This window comes from Leptonychotes weddellii, chromosome 14 (genome assembly GCF_054177405.1).
Source record: "Leptonychotes weddellii isolate Sample4059 chromosome 14, ASM5417740v2, whole genome shotgun sequence".
Classification (NCBI taxonomy): Eukaryota; Metazoa; Chordata; class Mammalia; order Carnivora; family Phocidae; genus Leptonychotes; species Leptonychotes weddellii.
The window spans coordinates 63,046,434-63,066,580 of NC_138382.1; the positions used below are offsets into that span (position 1 = coordinate 63,046,434).

Here is a 20,147-nt window from a genome sequence, read left to right on the forward strand (position 1 = left end):
CTGGCTCCATTTGGGGCCACCGTCTGGGGCATCTGGATCACGTGAGCCAGCTGCCTGCCGCTCTGCCGGTCCGAATGCCAGAGCAAAGGACATTTTCCTACCATGTGGGAGGTAGATGGTTAGAAGGCTGGGATGTTAGAAGATAATCCTGAGTAGCCAGGGCGGGCGGATTCATTTCAGTTTCTGCTCCACATTTCCTGGGCCCCAAGTCACTTCCAGAGCCTGGGCAGGCACCGGGTATACAGATGGGAGAAAGACGTTGTCCCTGCCTGGTCCCCGGTCCCTCCTGTTTACCAGGAAAGACAAACCCAGGAAGAGGTGAGAGCCAGGTGACAGGTGTTTGAACAGAGACATGAAAGCAGGTGAGCTCCATGAGGGACAGGATTTGGGTCACAAGAAAGAAATGCTTTGGATTATTGTCCATCCAGATTTGGGGGTCCAGCATCATTGCAGTGAAAGCTCACGGACACGTGCTGGGGTCGCAGACCAGTGCCTGGCACTTGGCGGTGAGCAGATGAATACCGAATCCTGACTCCACCACTCACTAGTTGAGTGACCTGGACCAAGTCGCTTCTCTCTCTGACTTTGGTTTTCTTCTCTGTGCAGTGGGGATCGTGGCGGTACCTGCCACTCCTAGCTACTGGGAAGGTCAAAGAAGACACAACTGGAAAGCATTATCACAATGCCACGAAGACCTCTTGACAAATGCCAACAATGATGATTATTAGGAAAGGCCCCAGTTGCTCCTATGGGCCAGGCTCTGGGCCAGACACTAGGGACTGGAGAGTCATTGGTGACTCTAGACACAATCACTGCTGTGGTCAGGGGAGTAGCCAGCCAGGCTGGTACATGTTATTAGAATATAATGAGCCAAGAGTCAGGACAATGGGACACCCAGGGGGCTAGAGGAGCATAGGGAAGTCAGAGAATCAGGGAAGCCTTCTGGGAAGAGGTGGCATGTGAGCGTAGGGCTGATGCGCACGTAGGAGACAGCCAGGCCATGTGAAGTGGGAAAGAGAACACTCCAGACAGAGTTCATAGCATGTGAAAAGACAAGAGGTCTCTCAACAGCTCCACAGTGCAGAAATTATCATCCTCATCTGTCAGATCCTAAAACTGAGCTGAGAGAGGTAAAATCCCTTTCTGAGGTCACACAGCAAGGAAGTGGTAGGGCTGGGGGTTAAGCGGAGAGAATTCTCACCCCAGAGCCTGAGGAAACCTGATGGACTGGCCAACAGGAGAGACAGTGAGCACCAAGAAGCATCCCAGTTCCCACCAGGGCTGGGCGCAGACGTAAGGGGGTGGCAGGAAGGCCACAGCCCCCTACCTCCACCCTGGCTAAGGGACTCCCACGGCCCCACCCGGCAGGAAGGACGGTACCTCCATCAGGTCTATAAGCCACAGCAGCCGCTCCTGGGGAGGAAGGGTGGGCAAAAGGCAAAAAGAAAAATGCATCGAATAAATATTAGGGATGGGGTGGGTGTAGCAGCCACCCCCCTGCCAAACATGCACGCATGCACACACACAGAGAAAGGCAAGGTGAACACGATTCTCTAAGATCCCTTTTCTGTTTCCTCTAGACGCTTGGGGCGAGCATAAAGGAGGGGTGAAGTAAAGGTCCTGTTGCCACAACCAGCCGTCCTTCATGATGACTGCCTCCTTGAAGGAAAGTCTGGGACTTGTCAGCAGGCGAGGCTGGGATCATCACTCCCATTTGGCAGATGGAAAAATGGAGGCCCGGGGAAGAGAAGTGACTTGTCCAAGGTCACACCTGCTAATGGAAGGCAGAGCCTGAAGGAGGACCTTGTTCCAAAGACTGGATCAGAGAAAACCTGCATTACAGAGAGGCCCAAGACTTGTGCCGACAGCGAAGCTCTGAGTCTGAGGGATGGAGCCCCAGGCTGTGCGTGTGAGGGTGCCAGAGGCAGGAAAAGAGTGAAGGAGGGTAGCAAAGCCTCAACCTAGTGCTTTCCAGAAGCCTCCAAGTGTCTGCAAGGCCCCGGCTGCAAATCCTCAAGGTGGTTTTCTCCAGCCAGGTTCGGGGAAGTCAGTGAGAGCAGAGGCTTTACCTGCCCTCGGGGTCTGGACGGTATTTCTGGGATGCTGGCACCAATAGGCAGGTTACTCCTCATTTAATTCTCCCAACAAGCTGGGCATAGCAGCACCGCTGCCCAAGTGCAGGTGGGGAAACTGAGGCACTGGCCAGTGAAGCATAGGGCCGAGACTGGTGGGGGCCAGCACTTCTCAGGTTTGGGGGAGACCCCTGGGCTGGGCAAGGTCACGGCAGGCCAGTGCTGGGCTGGACATAATCATTACCCTGACTGCCATCAGAACCTCGGGCAAAGACTTTGGGCCATTCTACTCACGGGGAAACTGAGGCCCAGAGAAGCCAGGGGTTAAACATAAAGGTCCTGCCTCCCAGGCTAAAACACACCCCATCCCCCCCACCGGATCTCTCATCCCCGATTCTAAAGGGACCTGCAGTCCCCCAGGTGTCAGAGCAGTGGCTCACGGCTCCTGCAGCCCCACATGGGCATTACCAAGGCCAATCTCAGTGGAGCCGGACCCAGAGAGAACTGGCCCCTCGGGCCAGGTCCCTGCAACCCAAGTCAGCTCACCACCTGCGTGCCACATCAGAGCACATGCACAGAGCCAAACACGCAGGCCCAGGTGGGCAACGTCCTCTTCCCTGCCCCAGAAGGGACCTGCTCGTCCCGAAGCGTGACATTACCTCTACCACAGCCAGAGCCCTAGAGGACTGCCTGGCCGTTGCCCGACCCCCCCGACTCCCGCCCCAAGGCGGGGACAAGGACTCCTGGGGAGGAAGGTGACTCAGAATGGTAGGGGTGGAAGGCAGAGGCATAGAAGTGCCCCAGAAACTCAGATCCCCAGAGCTAAGAAGAAACCAAAGCAGACGGCAAAGGAAAGGGCACTGCCCCAGGGCTGTCTCCTGCTGGTCGCGACTATCTGTGCCCACTAACCACCGGCCTGCAACCGTGGACGTCGCCACAGCCCCGGAGCTCTGCTCCTCCAGCAGGACAACTGACTGCATCTGTCCCAAGTCTACTGAGATTCCACGTGTAAGATCGCCCAATTCAGCGTCTGGGAGCAGCAGGGCTTGACAAATGCGGCTTTCCCCCGCCCTTTCCACAGGAGAGTGGTGATGAGTGATCTAAAGACAGGAGAGGAGAGCGTGAGCCACGCCAGCTCTCCTGACCTCCAGCCCCGGCTCTTCCTGCCACACGGACGGGGTAACAGGTTCCCATACCAAGCAGCAAGGCATTTCCTTTGCTCTTTCCTTGCAAAGGTCCCCTGGGGTTAATGTGCCTCTGAGCATCTGAGGGGCAAAACCCAGGATGGACCGCATGGGGAGGCTGGGGAGGCTGGGAGAAAGTCCAGGTGGGCTCCAAAGACAAGAGGGTGTGTCTCGGCTAAGAGCCCATCACAGTGACCCCCATGAAGGCAGGGCCATGGCTTCTGGTGGGATCCTGCCACGGAATGTTACTATGTTTTCTATTTGTCTCATTACCTGTATTTTTCACCTTTCTCCCTGAGCCTGCCCACCCCCCCACACCCCCCCCCTCCACCCCCCATCCCCCTGGCAGACTGCGAGCCCAAGAGGCAGGGCCACATCTGTCTTGGTCACTAGCTGTCTCCTAGTGCCTTGCTGGGCACGCATCAGGCCTGCAACGCCGATGAGGTTTTTCCAAGGGAAGAACTGGAAGCTCAGAAAGGCGAGGGACAGAGCTGGTAAGGGGTGGGGCTGAGGTTCACACCTAGATCCGTCTCACTGCAAAGCCACGATCTTGACACCCCACCCCCTGGCCATCAAGCCAGGGATGGGGCAGGGGCAGCTCACCCTGGCCGAGCTCACGGTGGTGGAGGTGCCATGGCTGCCTGTCGATGAGCCCATGTCGCTGTAGGAGACCATGGAGTAGGTGTCCCCGGCCCTGGGGCCCGGGGGCTGCCGTGCCTTCATGGACTCGATCTCCCGCCTCAGCACCAGGTGGTCGAAGCGGTCCAGGTCTTGGGGGAAGATGGTGCCTCTCACCTCAGACAGGAGCGAGAACTGGGGATGGGGACAAACAGGGCACTCAGGGGGGACCCATCCCCTGCTACTCCAAATGACCTGCATGCAAACTTGACCGCTGGCCTCTCCCTCCTTAAGCCCCTGTGGCTCCCCACTGTCCTAGGAGAAGTCCAAGCACCACGGCCTGGACGCTGGGCCAGCCTCATCTGACACCAGCTTCCCTCTCACCTCACTGGCATCTTAGCAAGCACGCACAACACGCCAGGAAGCCCGCGGCTGTCCCTCCCACCTGGAATGCCCTTCCCTACTTCTCTCCAAATCGCGTCTTGTCTGTTAAACCTCCCCACATGCAACCACTCCTCTGGGGGTTTAATCACGTCTTCCTTTATGCAGCTTCTGGACCCCAGACCTCCTCTAGAGCAGGGTTCTCAAAGCTGGCAGCACCTGAGGGCTTGGGGCAGGCTCCCATCCACAGATGTGTGTGGAGTTAACCAGCCTGGGGCAGGGCCCGGGCATCGCTTTTGAAGAGCAATCCAGATGATTCTAAATGCATGCTCAGCATCAACAGCTACTTCGTTAGGGCCCGCATCACAGGGGACTTTAACCGACTATTTCCCCAGCAGTCTGTGGGCTGCCTTCCCTGGGACAAGGGGCGCCACCTCGGTCACTAGTCTCTCCCCAGGGCCATTCCACCTGATTTCTTTGCCGGTTCTCAGGAAAGGAGTGGGGGACAGAGGGAGGCAGGGAGGAGGCAGAGCCCTCGGGAGCCGCTGCCTTGCCGGACGAGGGGCTCCGGTCACCTTGCCGCGGGTGTTGAGCAGCTCAAACAGGGCCATGGCCAGGGCCTCCACAGAGATGCTGCTGCCGCGGTATTCCTCCAGGTAGTAGGCCATGGTGGCGCACTCCTGCTCCGTCAGCAGGTGGCACGCCTTCTCCTCCAGCAGCAGGCGTGTCTGGTTCCCCAGGCTGCTCAGCGTCACCTGGGAGCCCGCGGGCCCCTTATAGAACCCCAGCTGAAAGAAAGGAAGACAGGGGGCCGGGAATTCTGAACAGCTCTGGGGCCACGTGGCCGGGCCACGCCAGTGACCACAGTGCGGGGGCGGGGGGGGGGGTCCTCTGTGGCCTCGGCCTGCACGGTGCACCTGCAGGAGAGGTTACGGGTCCCTTCTCAGACTCTGTGGCCTCGTGCGGTTGCAAAGGGCTCCATGCCCTACACAGCACTGGTCCATGTCATCTCAGCTCTAATTGTTCAGAGTTGAGCGGTTTTATTATGGTTTCCAATTTATTCTCCGGGTTTCAGGATCTCCCTCGGTAAATCGGGGATAATGGTAACTTTACTTCCGAGATAGAGCGCAGATGTGCCTACAGCCCCTTCCCCTCCCTGCCACTGCCTCTGGCATCATCCAGAGCTGTGGCTAAGATGCCATCGGTGTCCCCTCTTATCCCCTCTGCCTCCCCTATCACCTACGCAGAGCTGCTGAAATGATCTTGTAAAAACAGACATCCCCTCGTCTTGTTCCCCTGCTTAAGCCCTTCCATGGTATCCCACTATTTTCAGTTAGAAGCCAAACCTCTTCGGCGGCCGACAAAGCCCCATGTGATCCAGTGACCGGGCTTGTCGTCACTCTGTTCCCACCTCCTGTTCGCTCACCACACCCCCTCGTGCTCTCCTTGCCACCGCGGGGCTCTGGCACGGGCTGCGCCCTCCGACTAGACCATCCCGTCCTGCCCCTGCACCAGACTCCGATGTGGCTACTTCTATTTAACATTCAGTGCACAGCCCAAGCATCGTGTCACCAACTCAGAGAGCCTTCGCCCTCCCCTCTGCCTCTCACCCCGCCTAAATCAGATGTCCCATCTGTTCCTCTCTCTCATGCTACCCAGCACCTGGCCCGATGGCACTGAACATCTTCTGTGATTAGATATATGGGCAGGGTTTTTTTCTGTGTGTCTCCTTCACTTGGTATAATCTCCGTGAGGGCAGGGATCTGATCGGTCTGTTCAGCGCCATCTTCCCTGGGCCCTGGGGTGTCGCCCAGAACCTGGTGGTGCTCACAGACATGTGCGGAATGGAGGATGGACGGACAGTCAGCAGACTGCCCAAATGAAATGAGAGCATGCATGTGGATGGCTGCACACCCTGCCAGGCCTGGAGCACCCCACCCCCCAAGGGATGCATGAAGAAGCCAAAGATAGCCATGGATGGGGAGCGCCCTACCTTGTTTGTCCCTTCCGTGGGAAGATCCCCAGGAAACCTATGGAGAAAGACAACTGTGTTCAGCTGCCTGACTGAGCAGTTTGGATAGGCACGAGCAAGGAAGAGGCTGATTTGGAGCGGGAGGAGAGAGCCCTGGCCTCCACTCGCCGGGGCTGCTCAAGGGGACGTGAGGCTGCTCAAGGGGACGTGACCCCCTGGACAGCCGAGCAGCTCTGGCCTCCCAATCGATCTTGTGGGCAGCGCTTCTCAACCCGAGCAAGGTGGACTCCTGACTCGTTTCCAACCCTACAGGACCAGGCAGGTAACACAAGGACAGGAGACAACCCATGGCCTCAGGGTCAGGCCAACCCTAGGGAGGGGGGAAGACAGGGGCAAACTGGAGACCCAGAGAGGCAACTCACAGGTGCAGCTCAGTTCCAGCCTAATCTCATGAAAAAACATGCGCTCAAGCCACCAGAAGTCCTTATTTTAAAGAAGCAGCCAGAAATCGAGTTGGTTTTTTTTTTTTTTCATGGGAAACCTGATGCTTTTTAAAAAGTTGGTAGCTAACTAATTTATGATACTGCGCTGGCGAAAAGGAAGGGCGGCAGGAGAGGAGGAGGAAAGGAAGGGAGAGAGATGCTGTGGGTGGATCTGGCCTGGGAGGCCACAGCCAGGCTGAGACTCCTGTTGGAAATCCAAAGGCGACACGTGACACTATCAGCAACTATAGTCACTTTATGACTTCCAAGACCCTTTTCCTCAGGTAACAGGGTCCTCATTCCCAGAGTTGGATGGAGGCAGGGGTGATGATCCCCACTTTTCAGACAAAGCAACTAAGGGCCCAAGATTAAGTTAAGTGATTTGCCCGAGATGATGCAGTTCGGCTTTCCACAGGAAACAGGCCAGGAGAGGAGAAGGGATGTGCCCAAGGTCATGCCCGCAACTGCAAAGGACCCTGGGATAGGGACCCCAGACTCTCAGGATTATTACAGATCAGAGTGAGGAGTGCAATCAGACCCTGCCAAGTTCGTGCTGGTGTCCCCAATCCGGGAACTGGCAATCCACTTGGTCTCGTCCACAGTGGTGCGGGCGTGGGGCAGCCTCCCGACGTCCTTCACCGTCAGGATGAGGTGCTGCGAAGACTTGAGCAGCTTGACTGCCTCGTCGTGCAGGATGTTGAGAAAGCTCCGCCCATTCACCTCCAGAATCTGGTCCCCAACCTGCCGAGACCACCAAATGACACAGTCACCTGGGCTGCTTGCAGGACACTGACTCATGCCCGGGGCTTCAGAGCCCTGATCCCAGCCTGCTCAGGAGGTCACTGAGGCTCAGAGAGGTTATGTGGATGCCTGAGGGTCACACAGCAAGTCAATGGTAGAGCCAACCTTCCAATCCTAAACCTGAGCTCATGCTCCTGTTACTAAAAAAGGCCACCTCCCCTCAACCTAGCAGTGGTTTAGAGAGGTGTGTCTACAATAAGATTCCCAAAGGGTCCCCTTATCTAGGCTACAACAGCGATCCCAGAGGTCTGGTTAGGGGTGGCAGAGGGGGGAGGACGAGGTGAGAGACGTGAAGGCATGCTTCCATTATTTCCCTTTTACCCTTCTACAGGGTTGAAATTTTTACCTCAAGCATGCACATATTTCCTTAAAATACAAATAACATATTAATTTACTCAAGAAAGAAGCAATAAGTGAGAAAACTAGCCTCCCATTAAAGCAATAACATATCGCCTGGATTCTTGCAACAAGTAGGCAGTTTTGTTATGTAAAAATACTTTTTTTTTTTTAGTGAAAGGATTAAAAAATAAAAGGAAAAAAGTAGCCTTCCCATAAAAATAAACCTGTGACAGAATCCAAGAGGCTAGAAGGACGATGCCTCAGAGTGGGATGGGGCCTCTGACAGACTCCCATTGCAGTTCCACTCAGAGGGTCCACTGCTTCTCTTCCTTGCTCTTCCTGGAGGGGGCGCTAAGCCCGCGGCGGGGAAGGGGCTGCCCAGGGCTGTTCCCCACCACGGCCTTGCAGGGCACCCTCAAAATGCCAATCGTCCCTGCCTGCTTTTCCTTCTCCCCAGCTTCCCAGCCTGCTGATGGCTCAGGATCAAGCCCCAGGGGGTTTTCCCAGCATTTTTCAAAGCAGAACTTGGAAAAGGTGAGCCACGGAGGAATTTGGAAGAAAGAGAAGATAAAAGAAGATGTGTTGATGAGATGGAGAATCAGAACCCTGGTCCCCACTTTCTCGTCTTTCCTTTAAGGCCTGGCCTGCAGGTGGGGGAGTTTCCAGGACAGAAAACAGATGCAGACACAGACTTTGCGTCTCCCCTCTGCACCAGCTTGGATGTGCTCTGAGAAGTCCCACGGCATCTTTGCCTCCATGAGCCCGTACAACATGGACTGCACACCTAGCAGGTGCCTCGCTCTGTGCCAGGATGCCATGCTGGGCGAGACAGCCCCGCTCCGCTCTCATGCCGCCTGTACTCGAGAGTGGGCTCCAATTTGCGCTGTAATTGGGTTTTCCCACACTGTGTCTCCAGGGCCTGGCACACAGTGGGAATTCAACAAAAGTCCCTCACATGAATGAAAAGTCAGACACCTGTTCCTTGCACCAGGACCATCTCTGCTGCAGCCCACTGGGGACCAGAACATGACACCAGCCTGAGGCCCCAAATTTCAAGCCGCCTTTTACCGGACGCTGTGTGCCAAGTACCTTGTTCATTCCTTTACACATATTTTTTCCTTATTTGATATCCTCAACATCCCGCAGAGGAGGTATCCTTGCTCTCCACTCCACCAGAGAGAAAACAGAGGTTCAGAGAGGTTAATAGTTGGCGGTCACAGAGCCAGTGAAGAGGACAGCCAGGAGACAGACCCAGGTCAGCATGGCCCCAAGGCCCTCCTGCTTTCTCCTACTGAGCTGTCGTCAGGAGCTCTGCCTGGGGACACATGGCATTGCTTCAAACCCAGCATGTTCAAAGCCATCATCCTGCCATCGCTCCCTAGCCCTGCCCGCAGCACCCACATCTGAAAACTCGCCCCATCATCAACTCCGTCTTTATTCCCCAGGTAACACTTCAACAGGTCTCACCCAATCTTCTCCTCCCTCCACCCCCAGTGGCCCCCCAAACTGGGTCTCCTCCTCCTCACACGGAGGTTCCCGAGAGAGCATCTCCTCCTTGCATTAACTTCTAAACCGGCCTCAGACCTGGCACCTGATTAACTCTCCCTCAACTTCTTGTTTACATGACATCCTTTCCTGCTTCAAAACCTCAATGACACGCCCCGCCCCCAACAATCCAGGAGGTTAAGGGTTTCAAAGACATCAGACCTGGGTTCAAATCCTGACTCTGCTACTTCTGTGCCATGTGAGCTCAAGTGAACCCCCCAAAAGCTTCTGTGCCTCAGTTTCCTCAGGTGTAAAAATGGGGTGCTGGCCCAGGATTGTCCTCCTCCAAATGTCTCCAGTCATCAGCATCTGTTTCCCAGCGCTACCAGCAACACCTACAATTCTGTCTCCTTCCGCCTCTTTGAGCCCCCTTGTTGAGAACCCAGGCTCCTGGGAACTTCGGCGGCCCCAGCTGGTCTCCTTGGGAAGAGCCTGAGACGAGCCCCAACCCCCTGGTTCTGGGCCTGGCACACAGCCAGGGCTCCATAAGTGCTTATGCATTAAGGTATGGATTTTGCCACTTCTCATCTTGCCTCGGCAGCCCCGTCCTGGCCTCTCTCCGGGTTGGCTTTCCCCGGTGTGGAGCAGCAGGGCCATGACACAGGAGAACTTCCGTGGGCACGCGGGCCTCCCTGAGGGTGGAGGGTAGCTCCTGCCGGGCCCCCTTGCACCCACGTCACGATACGGCCTCCACCCCTGCCCTCTGCCCAGCACAAGCCCGCTCCGCCACCCCCACCCCGTGGCCCCCACAGCTCCGGGTTGTAGCCCAGCCTGCACTCCCCGTCTGCTCAAGGGCTCCGCTTCCTTAAGTATCTCTCTCAAGAGCTCTGGCTTTTGTTAAGCTAAGGGAATCAATTTTAATCTACCCACACACTTTATTTCCATCTCAGCAGTTTAATTAAAGGAACTAGCATCTGAGAGACCTGATCTGCCAGGGCATCGTTTTGGGCGTGAGCCTCTCCTCCAGGTCCTGGGGGCTGGGGAGGCGGGGGGAAGCCAGGGGATGGACAACTCAATTCCACCAGCAGCCACCTGGCCCTCCGGAGAGGCTTGGCGGGGAACATCTCAAATACCACACGGCATGTGGGTACCCTAAAATAAGTATCCGTTGTTTATCTGGAACTTAAAAAGGACATCCTGTATTTTGATTGGCTAAATCTGACAACCCTGGGTTGCGGTGTCAGTAACCATGGGGGGCAATGGGGTTTTTTTTGGGGGGGGGCACTGATTTAGCACAGTGGTTTCCAAACTCCAGTTCCTCTCCCTGGTCCTGAGCCGGGCACCCGTCATTTACGCAATCGCGTGAGTTACCCGCGCGCCACTTACTCCAGCCCCGTGCTCAGCAGTAACGGCCCTGAAGTCCCAAGGCTGCTGTGCTCCTCATAGTTTCCCTTCACGCCTGCTGCATAAATACATCTCTACTGCATTTGTGGGGGGCAGCGTGGGGCTCGTGTGCAGCCCACCTGCGGAACGGGCGTGCAACGGGAGTCACGCTTGGGAACCCCCCCTTGAATGGGGGTACGTGCGCCCGTCTTCTCAATCTCCTTCCAATCTTCTTCTGTCTTTCTTCTTCTTCCAGCGTCTGTTTTAAAACCCAGGGTCCAGACACGGCTGGCTTCGGGCCCCCACGCAGCTGCCCACAGCATCGGGCTTGGTCTGAGATGCTCCCGCGTCTCCGAGTCCGGTCCTCTCCCCTGCTCGCCGGAACAGGGGTCTGAACGCTCACCGCCACTGAGAGTCCACAAGCCCCTTCAAACAAGCCCGGCGTCTCCCCGGCTGCTCAGAGCCCCGTGTGGCCCGCGGGGTTGTGGAGTCCCGTCCCTACGGTGCAGCAGCAAAGAAGCCCCCCGGTTCCAAAGCCAGGCAACCGTAAAATAGTAGTGGTGTGGCCCTGCACTGCTCTTGAGCACACTCTGGGTCTCAGTGTTGTCTCTGCAAAATGGGCTCGATGCTACCAACAAGGCCCAGGAGGCCACGAGAATCCAACGGGACCACCGGCACATGAGAGGCTTCTGACAGCTTTTCATTCGCTTCCCTTCCAAACGGAGGGGACTGGTTCTGAGATGTCAAGCGACTCGCTCAAGGTCACACAGGATGGGAAAAACAGAGCCAGCATTTGAGCCCAGCTGTTTGCACAACCTTCCCGCTGTTGCCACCTTTATCCCGGCATGTGCTGGCTCACAGGAGACATTCAGTAAATGGTGAAGGCAAGGGAGACACCCATCCTCCCCACCTCCCACCTGCCCCCTTCCCCGGGTCTGGGCAATGTGCAGCTGGAGGTGGCAATGTTCACAGGCCTTGATTGGGCTCTTTCCCCCAAGACGAAGAGTTCGATGTGTTTGTTCCTTTCTCTGAAGCTAGTCCTGAGTTAGATGATGTGGGTAAACAAGGCAACAAGTAGGAAGGCAATGAAGCTATGACCGCCAGGGTCTTCCCTAGTCTCCTACAGAGGGGGATACTGAGGCCCAGACTGCACGGGGACGTGTCTAGGGCCACAGAGCAAGGTCACGGCAAAGCCCAGCCTCTGAGGCTAGCTGAGCAAGAAGACAGCCACGCCACCCAGAGCTCACAGGACACGACCCCCTGGAGAAAGGAGAGACAGACGCAGCATGATCGAGTGTCTGATGTTGCGCAGCTTGCAAACAGGATGCCGGTGGGGAGGACACAGACGGATAAATGAATAAAGGTGGCTTTATTTTATTTGTCACCACGGGCACCCTATTTATTACCAGCGATGGAGGAGCTGGGGGCGGACCACAGGAACGCCCTTTACTTTAAGGGAGAGGAAAGACTCCTCCATCATCCACAGCCCATCAAGTGACAGACTCAGATGTGGGACACTCTGAGGAGGGCACAAAGACACCTCAACAAGGACAGGACACTGGTTTCCCCTGAACTTGGCCAACCACCAGGAAGCAGGAGTTCCCGCCCTCTGGGTCTGAGGCGGGTACAGGAGCACCGAGGGGAAGGCCCCTTGGAGCAGCCCAAAGTGCTTGGCAGGCTTGGGAGTGACCCACCTCGATGGGTGGTCCCCTCTTCCTCCCTGAGAGACCCAAGGAAAACAAGTTTACTGTTCTAAGCATTTCTTCCTTCAAAACAGGAATAAGGCCACCAAGTGCTATAGAATGACACAGGGCATGCTATAAGTGACAGGACATGAGGCGTGCGGTCAGGAGAACAGACAGAGGAGTCTGCCCGCTGGGTCTAATCCCAGCTGTGTGACCTTGGGTAACTGCCCTACCCTCTCTGTGCCTCAGTTACCTTCCCTGGAAAATGGGGAGAGCATCAGTGCCTACCCTCGTGGGTTTCAGGATTGAATGACTTAATAAGCTCTCCTAACCCTAAAACAGCATCTGGCACATAGTAGGTGCTCAATGAACACTTACTGAATGGACACATATAAAGCAGGGAAAACAGTATCTATAGCATCCAGTAAGTGCTCAATAAATGTTAGCTGCCATTTTTGAGAAACCATGCTTACATGGCTGAAGTGACCCCCTCCTCTGAGACTCTCAAAACTATACCCTATCTTTTCACCTGCCTCCTCCCTGGGCCCTGCCTTCAGCTTCCACTGAGTCACATTTTGACCACATCTATGAGGTACATACTGTTACCCCATTTTACAGATGAGGAGACTGAGGCCAGGAAGTGAAGCGACCAGAGCTGGGATTTAGCCCTCTTTCTCTCAGCCTGCAAAGCCCCTGCTCGAGCCAGTCACAGCTCCTTTAAGAAAGACCAGTCTATCCTTCTGTCTTCCATCTCTCAGCCCCAGGCTTCATGTCATGCACACAGTAGGTGATCTGTTCCTGCCTGGGGAAGGGAACCGAAAACAAATGAGCCAAAAGAACCCGTGGCAGTATGGCAGGAGCTCTGAGCTCCCTTCCCAGAGTCACTCAGGAGAGAATCCTGCCAACAACTTGATCCGCGCACTGAGCTGGGAGACCATCCCCTCGGGACGTGCGCCCCAGTGCCAGCGGCTGGGCAAGGACCCCCCTCCATGGAAGCACTTTCAGGGCCTTCTTCACCACCTTCCCCAGCCTTCATTGAAATGGCTTTTGTAGCTTCAAACGAGGACCCCCCTGATTGTAGCATTACCACCATGAAAATTCAAATTCTACTAAAGGATTTTATTGCAATTATGAATCTTTAATAGTCTTCCATGTCAGGTATGAAACTTTAATAGGCTTTTGGGGGGTTTTTTGGGTACAAGTGAACAATGCAATTTTAATGAGACAACATTAGTTTTTTCCAACAGTTCAGAAGTCAGTAAACCTTGTCCATATTAAAAAAAAAAAAAAAAAAAGGACCAAGATAAATGGTAAGAAGGTTCCTGAAGCAAGCTGGGGGAACGGGCCGGGCCGGGCCAGGGTTGGGCTCTTCACACCAGCCTCTGGTTAGCGCTCTCACAAGGCAGGACCCCACCAGAAATACCACGGACAGCACTGGCAAAGCCGATGTACGCTGACTTCTGGTAGGTCCCCCCGCCTCCTTCTGGTGCCTTCTTCAGACACTAGCTCAGCTGCTGTCAGCACTTGCTTACTCTCTTCAGGACGTGGGCCAGCCCTCAGGGAGGGGCTGCTCTAACAGCCACATCACCAGTGGGAAAACTGAGGCCAGAAAGGAGAAAGGACCTGCACAAGGTCCTACTCTGCATCAAGGTCAGAGCTAGGGTGGAGAAGCCACTCCGGAGTTCTTTCGTCCAAGTAAACACATCAGAGCAATTACAAAGGTCAGACCCAGGGGGAGTACCAGGTATCCACCCCCACTGAGTGCCTCTCAGGGCCAGCTACCCCCCACAATTGAGCTCTAGGCTTACGCAGCACCACACAAGGCATGGAATGGAATATCCTATTTTCTAGGTAAGGGTAGTGAGACTTGGAGAGGTGAAGTCACTTGTCCAAGGACACCCAGCAAGCAAGCTGCACAGTAGGATTTAAACCTAGCCCAGCTGCTATTCTGTGCCCTAGACTTACATTTGTCCACCTAACATTTCCACTGAGATACTTAAAGGCATTTGAAACCAGCGCTGTCCAAAAGAACTTCCTGCAATAATGCAAATATTCTCTATCTGTACTGTCTAATATAGTAGCCACTGTCATTTAAATCTAAATTAATTGAATGTAGAATTTACATAAAATTAAAAATGCATTTCTCTACTCACACTAGCTTCATTTCCATAGGCACCTGAGCGTGGTGGCTGCCATATTGAACAGGACAGCTCTCCACGCTGGTGCTGACCTTCTCCAGGGCTCCCATCCCAGGGCTCAATCCCCAAACCTCCAAACCTACTAGGCCCATCATCTTCCCCTTCAAAATATTCTCTAATCCATTCACTCCCCTCCATCTCCACTCCTGCGCCCAGGTCCTGGCCGCCGAAGACCCTCGCCTGGACCACTGTCATGGCTGCTAACCCGCCTCCCTGCTCCCACCCTCAGCATCCTCTCCAACACACTCCTCTGATGGGTAATTGGGTATTTTTATGTGTCAGCTTGACTGGGCTAACAGATGCCCACATAGCTGGGAAACCATTCTTTCTGGGTGTGTCTGGGAGGGTGTTCAGGAAAAGATTAGCATCTGAACTGGTTGGCTGAGTAATAATGAAGTTTGCCCTCAGCAATGTGGGCAACAGTGTCCAATCCACTGAGGGCCTGAGGAGGACAAGAAGGCATAGGAAGGCTGAATCCACTCTCTGCTGAAGTGGAGATAGCGATCTTCTCCTGCCCCTGGAAGGCGGAGCTGCTGGTTCTCAGGCCTTAGGACTCAGACCAAGATTTACATCACCAGCCCCTGATTTTTGAGCCTTCAGACTTGGACTTACATAATCGACTCCCCTGGATCAGGCCTTTGGACTTGAACTGAATTACACCACCAGATTTCCTGGGTCTCCAGCTTGCAGATGGCAGATGGTAGGACTTCTCTGTCTCCAGAATCACATGGGTCAACTCTTATAATAAATTACATCTCTATCTACCTACCTACCTACCTACCTACCTACCTACCTACCTCTCTCTCTCTCCTCTTGGTTCTGTTTCTCTAGAGAACCCTAACTAATATACCTCCCTATGTAGCAAAGGGATCATTTAAATTGTATTTTTTTTTCAAGACTGTATTTATTTGAGAGAAAGTGAGATAGAGAGAGAACATGAGCAGAGGGGAGGGGCAGAGGGAGAGGGAGAAGCAGACTCCCAGTGGAGCAGGGAGCCCAATGTGGGACTTGATCCCAGGACCCTGGGATCATGACCTGAGTGGAAGGCAGATGCTTAACCAACTGAGCCACCCGGGCGCCCACAAAGTTATCAATTTAAACTGCAAATCTGATCTTGTCATACCTTCCTTAAAACTCCTCACTGACTTCTAAGACCCTTTACCTAGCCTGAGAGGGGTCTTACCTTGCTAATCCATCTCACACTTCTCTGCCCCAGCATTTTCTGATCCATCTGCACTTGTTATCTCTCAGTTCTATGAACAGAGGGAGCCTCTGGCCACCTCAGGGCCTTTCCATATGCTGTTTCTCTGCCCAAAAGATTTTTCCCTCCATTCCCTACCTGGATAACTCCTATTCGACCTTCAGATCTCAGCTCAATTCACACTTCCTCCAAGAAGCCTTCTTTGACCATCCCCTCCAAGGCAGGTATACCTGGTCCCCACTGAGAGAGCCAGGAGGCACGCCCCACAGCTCTTACCATGGCTTGCAGTCATACTGAGCTGAAAGCATTGAGTTCAAGGCCTGTGAGCTGCATCTGCCTTCCATGGCATGGGAGAGGCACCCAATAAATGCCTGACAGCCTCAGGGAACAAATGAGTAAACAGTTCAGTGAACGATGAGCAAACATACACACAAGGAGGCTCGTCCCCTTGCCCTTTCCGGTTTCTGCAGGCAGGCAGGAGACATTTCCCATTTCTGTAAAGATTGAGTTTGACAAGGCCAGGGCATGTAGGGAGCTGGGTGCTTGCAGCAGGCCCTGTACCCCGCAGCAGGGAAAGAACATCCATTTTTTTTTCAATCAGATGGAAGGCAAAGAGGTAAAAACACCAATCACAACTTGGTTTCGGCTGGAATTACACTCTGGGAAATGGTGCACACTTATTCAGTCCCTCATTTGGAAGAGAGAACATGGGGTGAGGACTCGAGATGTCACAGGCCCAAGGCCTCGCAGGACCCAGCCCCATCACCTGCTTTGGGCCACTCCGCAGACCTGCAAGAATCAGAGTTATCAAGTTCAAGCCCACAGCCTTCACACACATGAGCAGTGACCAGCCAGAAGATGTGCCGGCAGGAGAAGCCCCATTTATAGTAACAACAGAAGAGAGGAGATACTTAAAAACAAACGTAACAAGAAGTGTGAAACACCTAGGTGATGAGAACTTGAAACACTCAAAATGAACTTGACAGAGAGAAAAAAATTCTCCTGTTCCTGGAAATGATTCAGCATCCCTAGGATGTCAGTTCTCGCTCAGTTGAAAGTTGAATATTATCCCAATGAAGACGCCAACAAGCTTTTGTTGGGTAAGCTGATATAAAAGTCCATGTGAAAAAATAAGCCTGCAGGAATCTTCAGTGAATATAACTACGTGTGAAAAGGCTACGCACTGTACATTCCAACTCTAGAACATTCCAGAAAAGGCAAACTATGGAGACAGAATAAAGATCAGAGTTGCCAGGGGTCCGGAGAAGGAGGGAGGGATGATAAGGGAAGCACGGGGGATTTTCCGGGCAGTGGAACTCTTCTGGTATGAGACTCTGATGGTGGATGAGTAACATCAGACCTTTGTTAAAACCCATAAAATGTGTACAACGCCAAGAGTGCACCCTAAAGTAAACTAGGAATTTAAATAGCAACGCATCAATATTGGTCTCAGCATGGTAATAAGTGTGCCACACCTAAGATGTTAATAATAGGGGGACTGGTTGTGGGAAGGGCTGCGGGGGAAAGACGCATACGGGAGCTCCATACTTTCTGCTCGGTCTTTCTGTTAATCTGAAATTGCTCTAAAGATGAGTCTATTAACTTTTACAGTAAAAAAAAATCAAAATGCAAAAATGTCTATGAAAACCCTGATACAGAATGGCTACGAGAAGACGTGCCAGATACTAAAGTCTGCTCTAAGCCTCTATAATTCAGATGGTGGGGCATGGACTTCATGAATAGAGAAACAGACTGGCGAACAAACCAGAAATAGTCCCACGGACACATGGGATGGAGTATATGATAAAAGTGACATTGCATACCTCCGTGGCAAAGCTGGGTCTTTTAATACGTAGTACAGGGATAACTATGTCGCCATTGGGAAAGAGATAAAACTGAATCTGTATCTCATACCCTACACAAGAATAAATACCAAAGAGATCAGAGCTCTAAAGGGAAAAATGTACTTAGGGGTATTAGAGGGGGAAAAAATGGGTACAATCCTCTCTATTTTGGGATTAAGGAAAAGTTTTCTAAAGAGAACTCAGATTTCACACAAAAAAAGGATTGATAATTAAGCCAAATGATGATTTTAAAAAAGCCCTTTCACACTGAAAAAATGCTTCAAAAGCGAAGTAAAAAAAAAAAATGACAACCAGGGAGAAAAAAACATCTGTAATATAGATCATAGATAAAGGGCTAATTAGCCCTAATATATAAAGAATTCTTAAATTTTAGGGGGAAAAAAATCCAAAACTCTGATCGCAAAAGGATAATGAAAGACACGAACAAGTTACAGATATTAAAAGTGGTCCTTAGTCCTATGTAAAAAAGATGTTTAACATCACTTATAAAGAAAACTGCAAGGCAAAGCTACATCAAGGTACCATCTCTCGGGGGTGCGTGGGTGGCTCAGTCAGTTAAGCATCTGCCTTCGGCTCAGGTCATGATCCCAGGGTCCTGGGATCGAACCCCGCATCGGGCTCCCTGCTCCACGGGGAGCTTGCTTTTCCTTCTCCCTCTGCCTGCCGCTCCCCCTGACCTCTCTCTTGGTCAAATAAATAAATAAAATAAAAATCTTTAAAAAAAAAACAAAACACCATCTGTTCCTTATCGGACTGGAAACAGTTAAAAACCTGACAGCACCTGCCCGGTGAGCTGTGGGGAAGCCTGGGGAGCAACACTTACGGAGTGCAACTGAGCACCAGTCAACAAACTATCGATGTATTTACCACTTGACCCAGAAATCCCACTTCTAGAAATTTACCCTGAAGGTACACTTCCAAGAGTAAGAAAATACATATGTGCATAGTTATTCTTGCAGCGTTGTTTGTCATTGTGAAACACTGAAAACAGCCTAAGTGCGGGTACAGAGGAGAGGGGCTGCATGAGGCACTGGTGCAGCCGGGCAGGGGTGGGGCGGGGCGGGGAGGCTATGCAGCCGTGGAAAAGAATGACCGAGATTTCTGGGCACTGACAGGCAGGGATTGCCAGGACAAGCGATTCTGGAAAAACTTAAGTGCAAAAGAATCTCTGTAGCATCTTACCTTTCAGATAAGAAAGGACGTATGTAGGTATCTGCCTATTTTTGCACAAAGACACAAGGACAGAACACAGCCTGGTTGAGTTAGTGACCTCCCAGGAGCAGGTGGGAACAGGTAGGAAGGAAGTGGCGGGGAGAAGCGGTACCCTGAGTATACCTCTTTGGGTATAGCTTTGATGTTTCAGTTACTCAAAAAGTAAAATTAAATCAACAAAGATGGGGGAAACCCTACTGAATGCCAGCAGAAACAAATGAACCCATGTCGAATGGATAACAGAACCCAGCAGCAGAAGAAAAACAGGGGAGCCTGGGTGACTCAGGTGGTTAAGCATCTGTCTTCAGCTCAGGTCATGATCCCAGGGTCCTGGGATCAAGTCCCGAATCAGGATCCCTGCTCAGTGGGGAGTCTGCTTCTCCCTCTCCCTCCACCCTTCTCCCCTGCTCGTGCTCTCTCTCTCAAATAAATAAAAATCTTAAAAAAAGAAAAAGAAATCAGCCAAGTAACACAGTCCTTTGCCTATAAGCCCTCAGTTTAGAGACAAAAGGAACTGCAAACATAGCAAAAACTCCACCTAGGAGGTTTGCTTTGCACAGGGGCACACATGGGGGCAATGCTAAGACCACTTTTTGTGTAAGATTGGGCAAATGAGTAAACTCTGAACCATCTGGATGGGAACCAAGCAACTCCTAAGGGTCAGCACGATGCTGGGTGTCAGGGATACGGTATGCACCGTATTCGTTTCCTTTACAAATTATAGGTGAAAAAATTACCCCCAAGTTAATGGCTTAAAAGCACACGAATTTATTATCCTACAGTTCTCGTGAAGTCCGACACGGATTTCACTGGGCTAAGATCAAGATGTCAGCAGGGCTGCATTCCTTCCTGGACGCTCAAGGGCACAATCCATTTCCTTGCCTTTTCCAGCTTCTGGAGGCCACCCCCATTCCTTGGCTGGTGTCCCCATTCCTCCATCTCCAGAGCCAGCCTCTTCCAGCCTAGTCCTCCTCCCACGGCCATCTCTCTGGTTCTCTCTTCTGATTTCCTCCCCAACTTTTAAGAACCCTTGTGACTCCATTGGGCCCACCTGGATAATCCAGGATCCCTCCCCCTTCTAGCTGAAGGTCAGCTGATGAACAATCTTAATTCCCCTTTGTCATATAACCCAACATAGTCACAGGCTCTGGGGATTAGGATGCAGACATCCTTGGGGCCCTTTATTCTGCCTACTACACGGATGGTACTCGAAACAGGGCAGGCACTCAGCCAAAGAGAACTGAACACTAAAGAGGTTCCTAGCATCCC

The 20,147-nt window shown here is 52.8% G+C and overlaps 1 protein-coding gene across 1 annotated transcript in view; it reads right to left on the minus strand.

The window, feature by feature from the left end:
- Positions 1–20,147, minus strand: part of WHRN (whirlin) — an 88,382-nt gene that overhangs the window by 13,496 nt on the left and 54,739 nt on the right. Inside the window, exons 4-7 of the mRNA XM_081803455.1 lie at positions 7,248–7,450; positions 6,249–6,285; positions 4,831–5,043; positions 3,860–4,069 (exon numbers count right to left, since the gene is read on the minus strand). Coding sequence (XP_081659581.1) covers positions 3,860–4,069; positions 4,831–5,043; positions 6,249–6,285; positions 7,248–7,450 — 663 coding nt within the window. The remainder of the gene's footprint in view (positions 1–3,859; positions 4,070–4,830; positions 5,044–6,248; positions 6,286–7,247; positions 7,451–20,147) is intronic.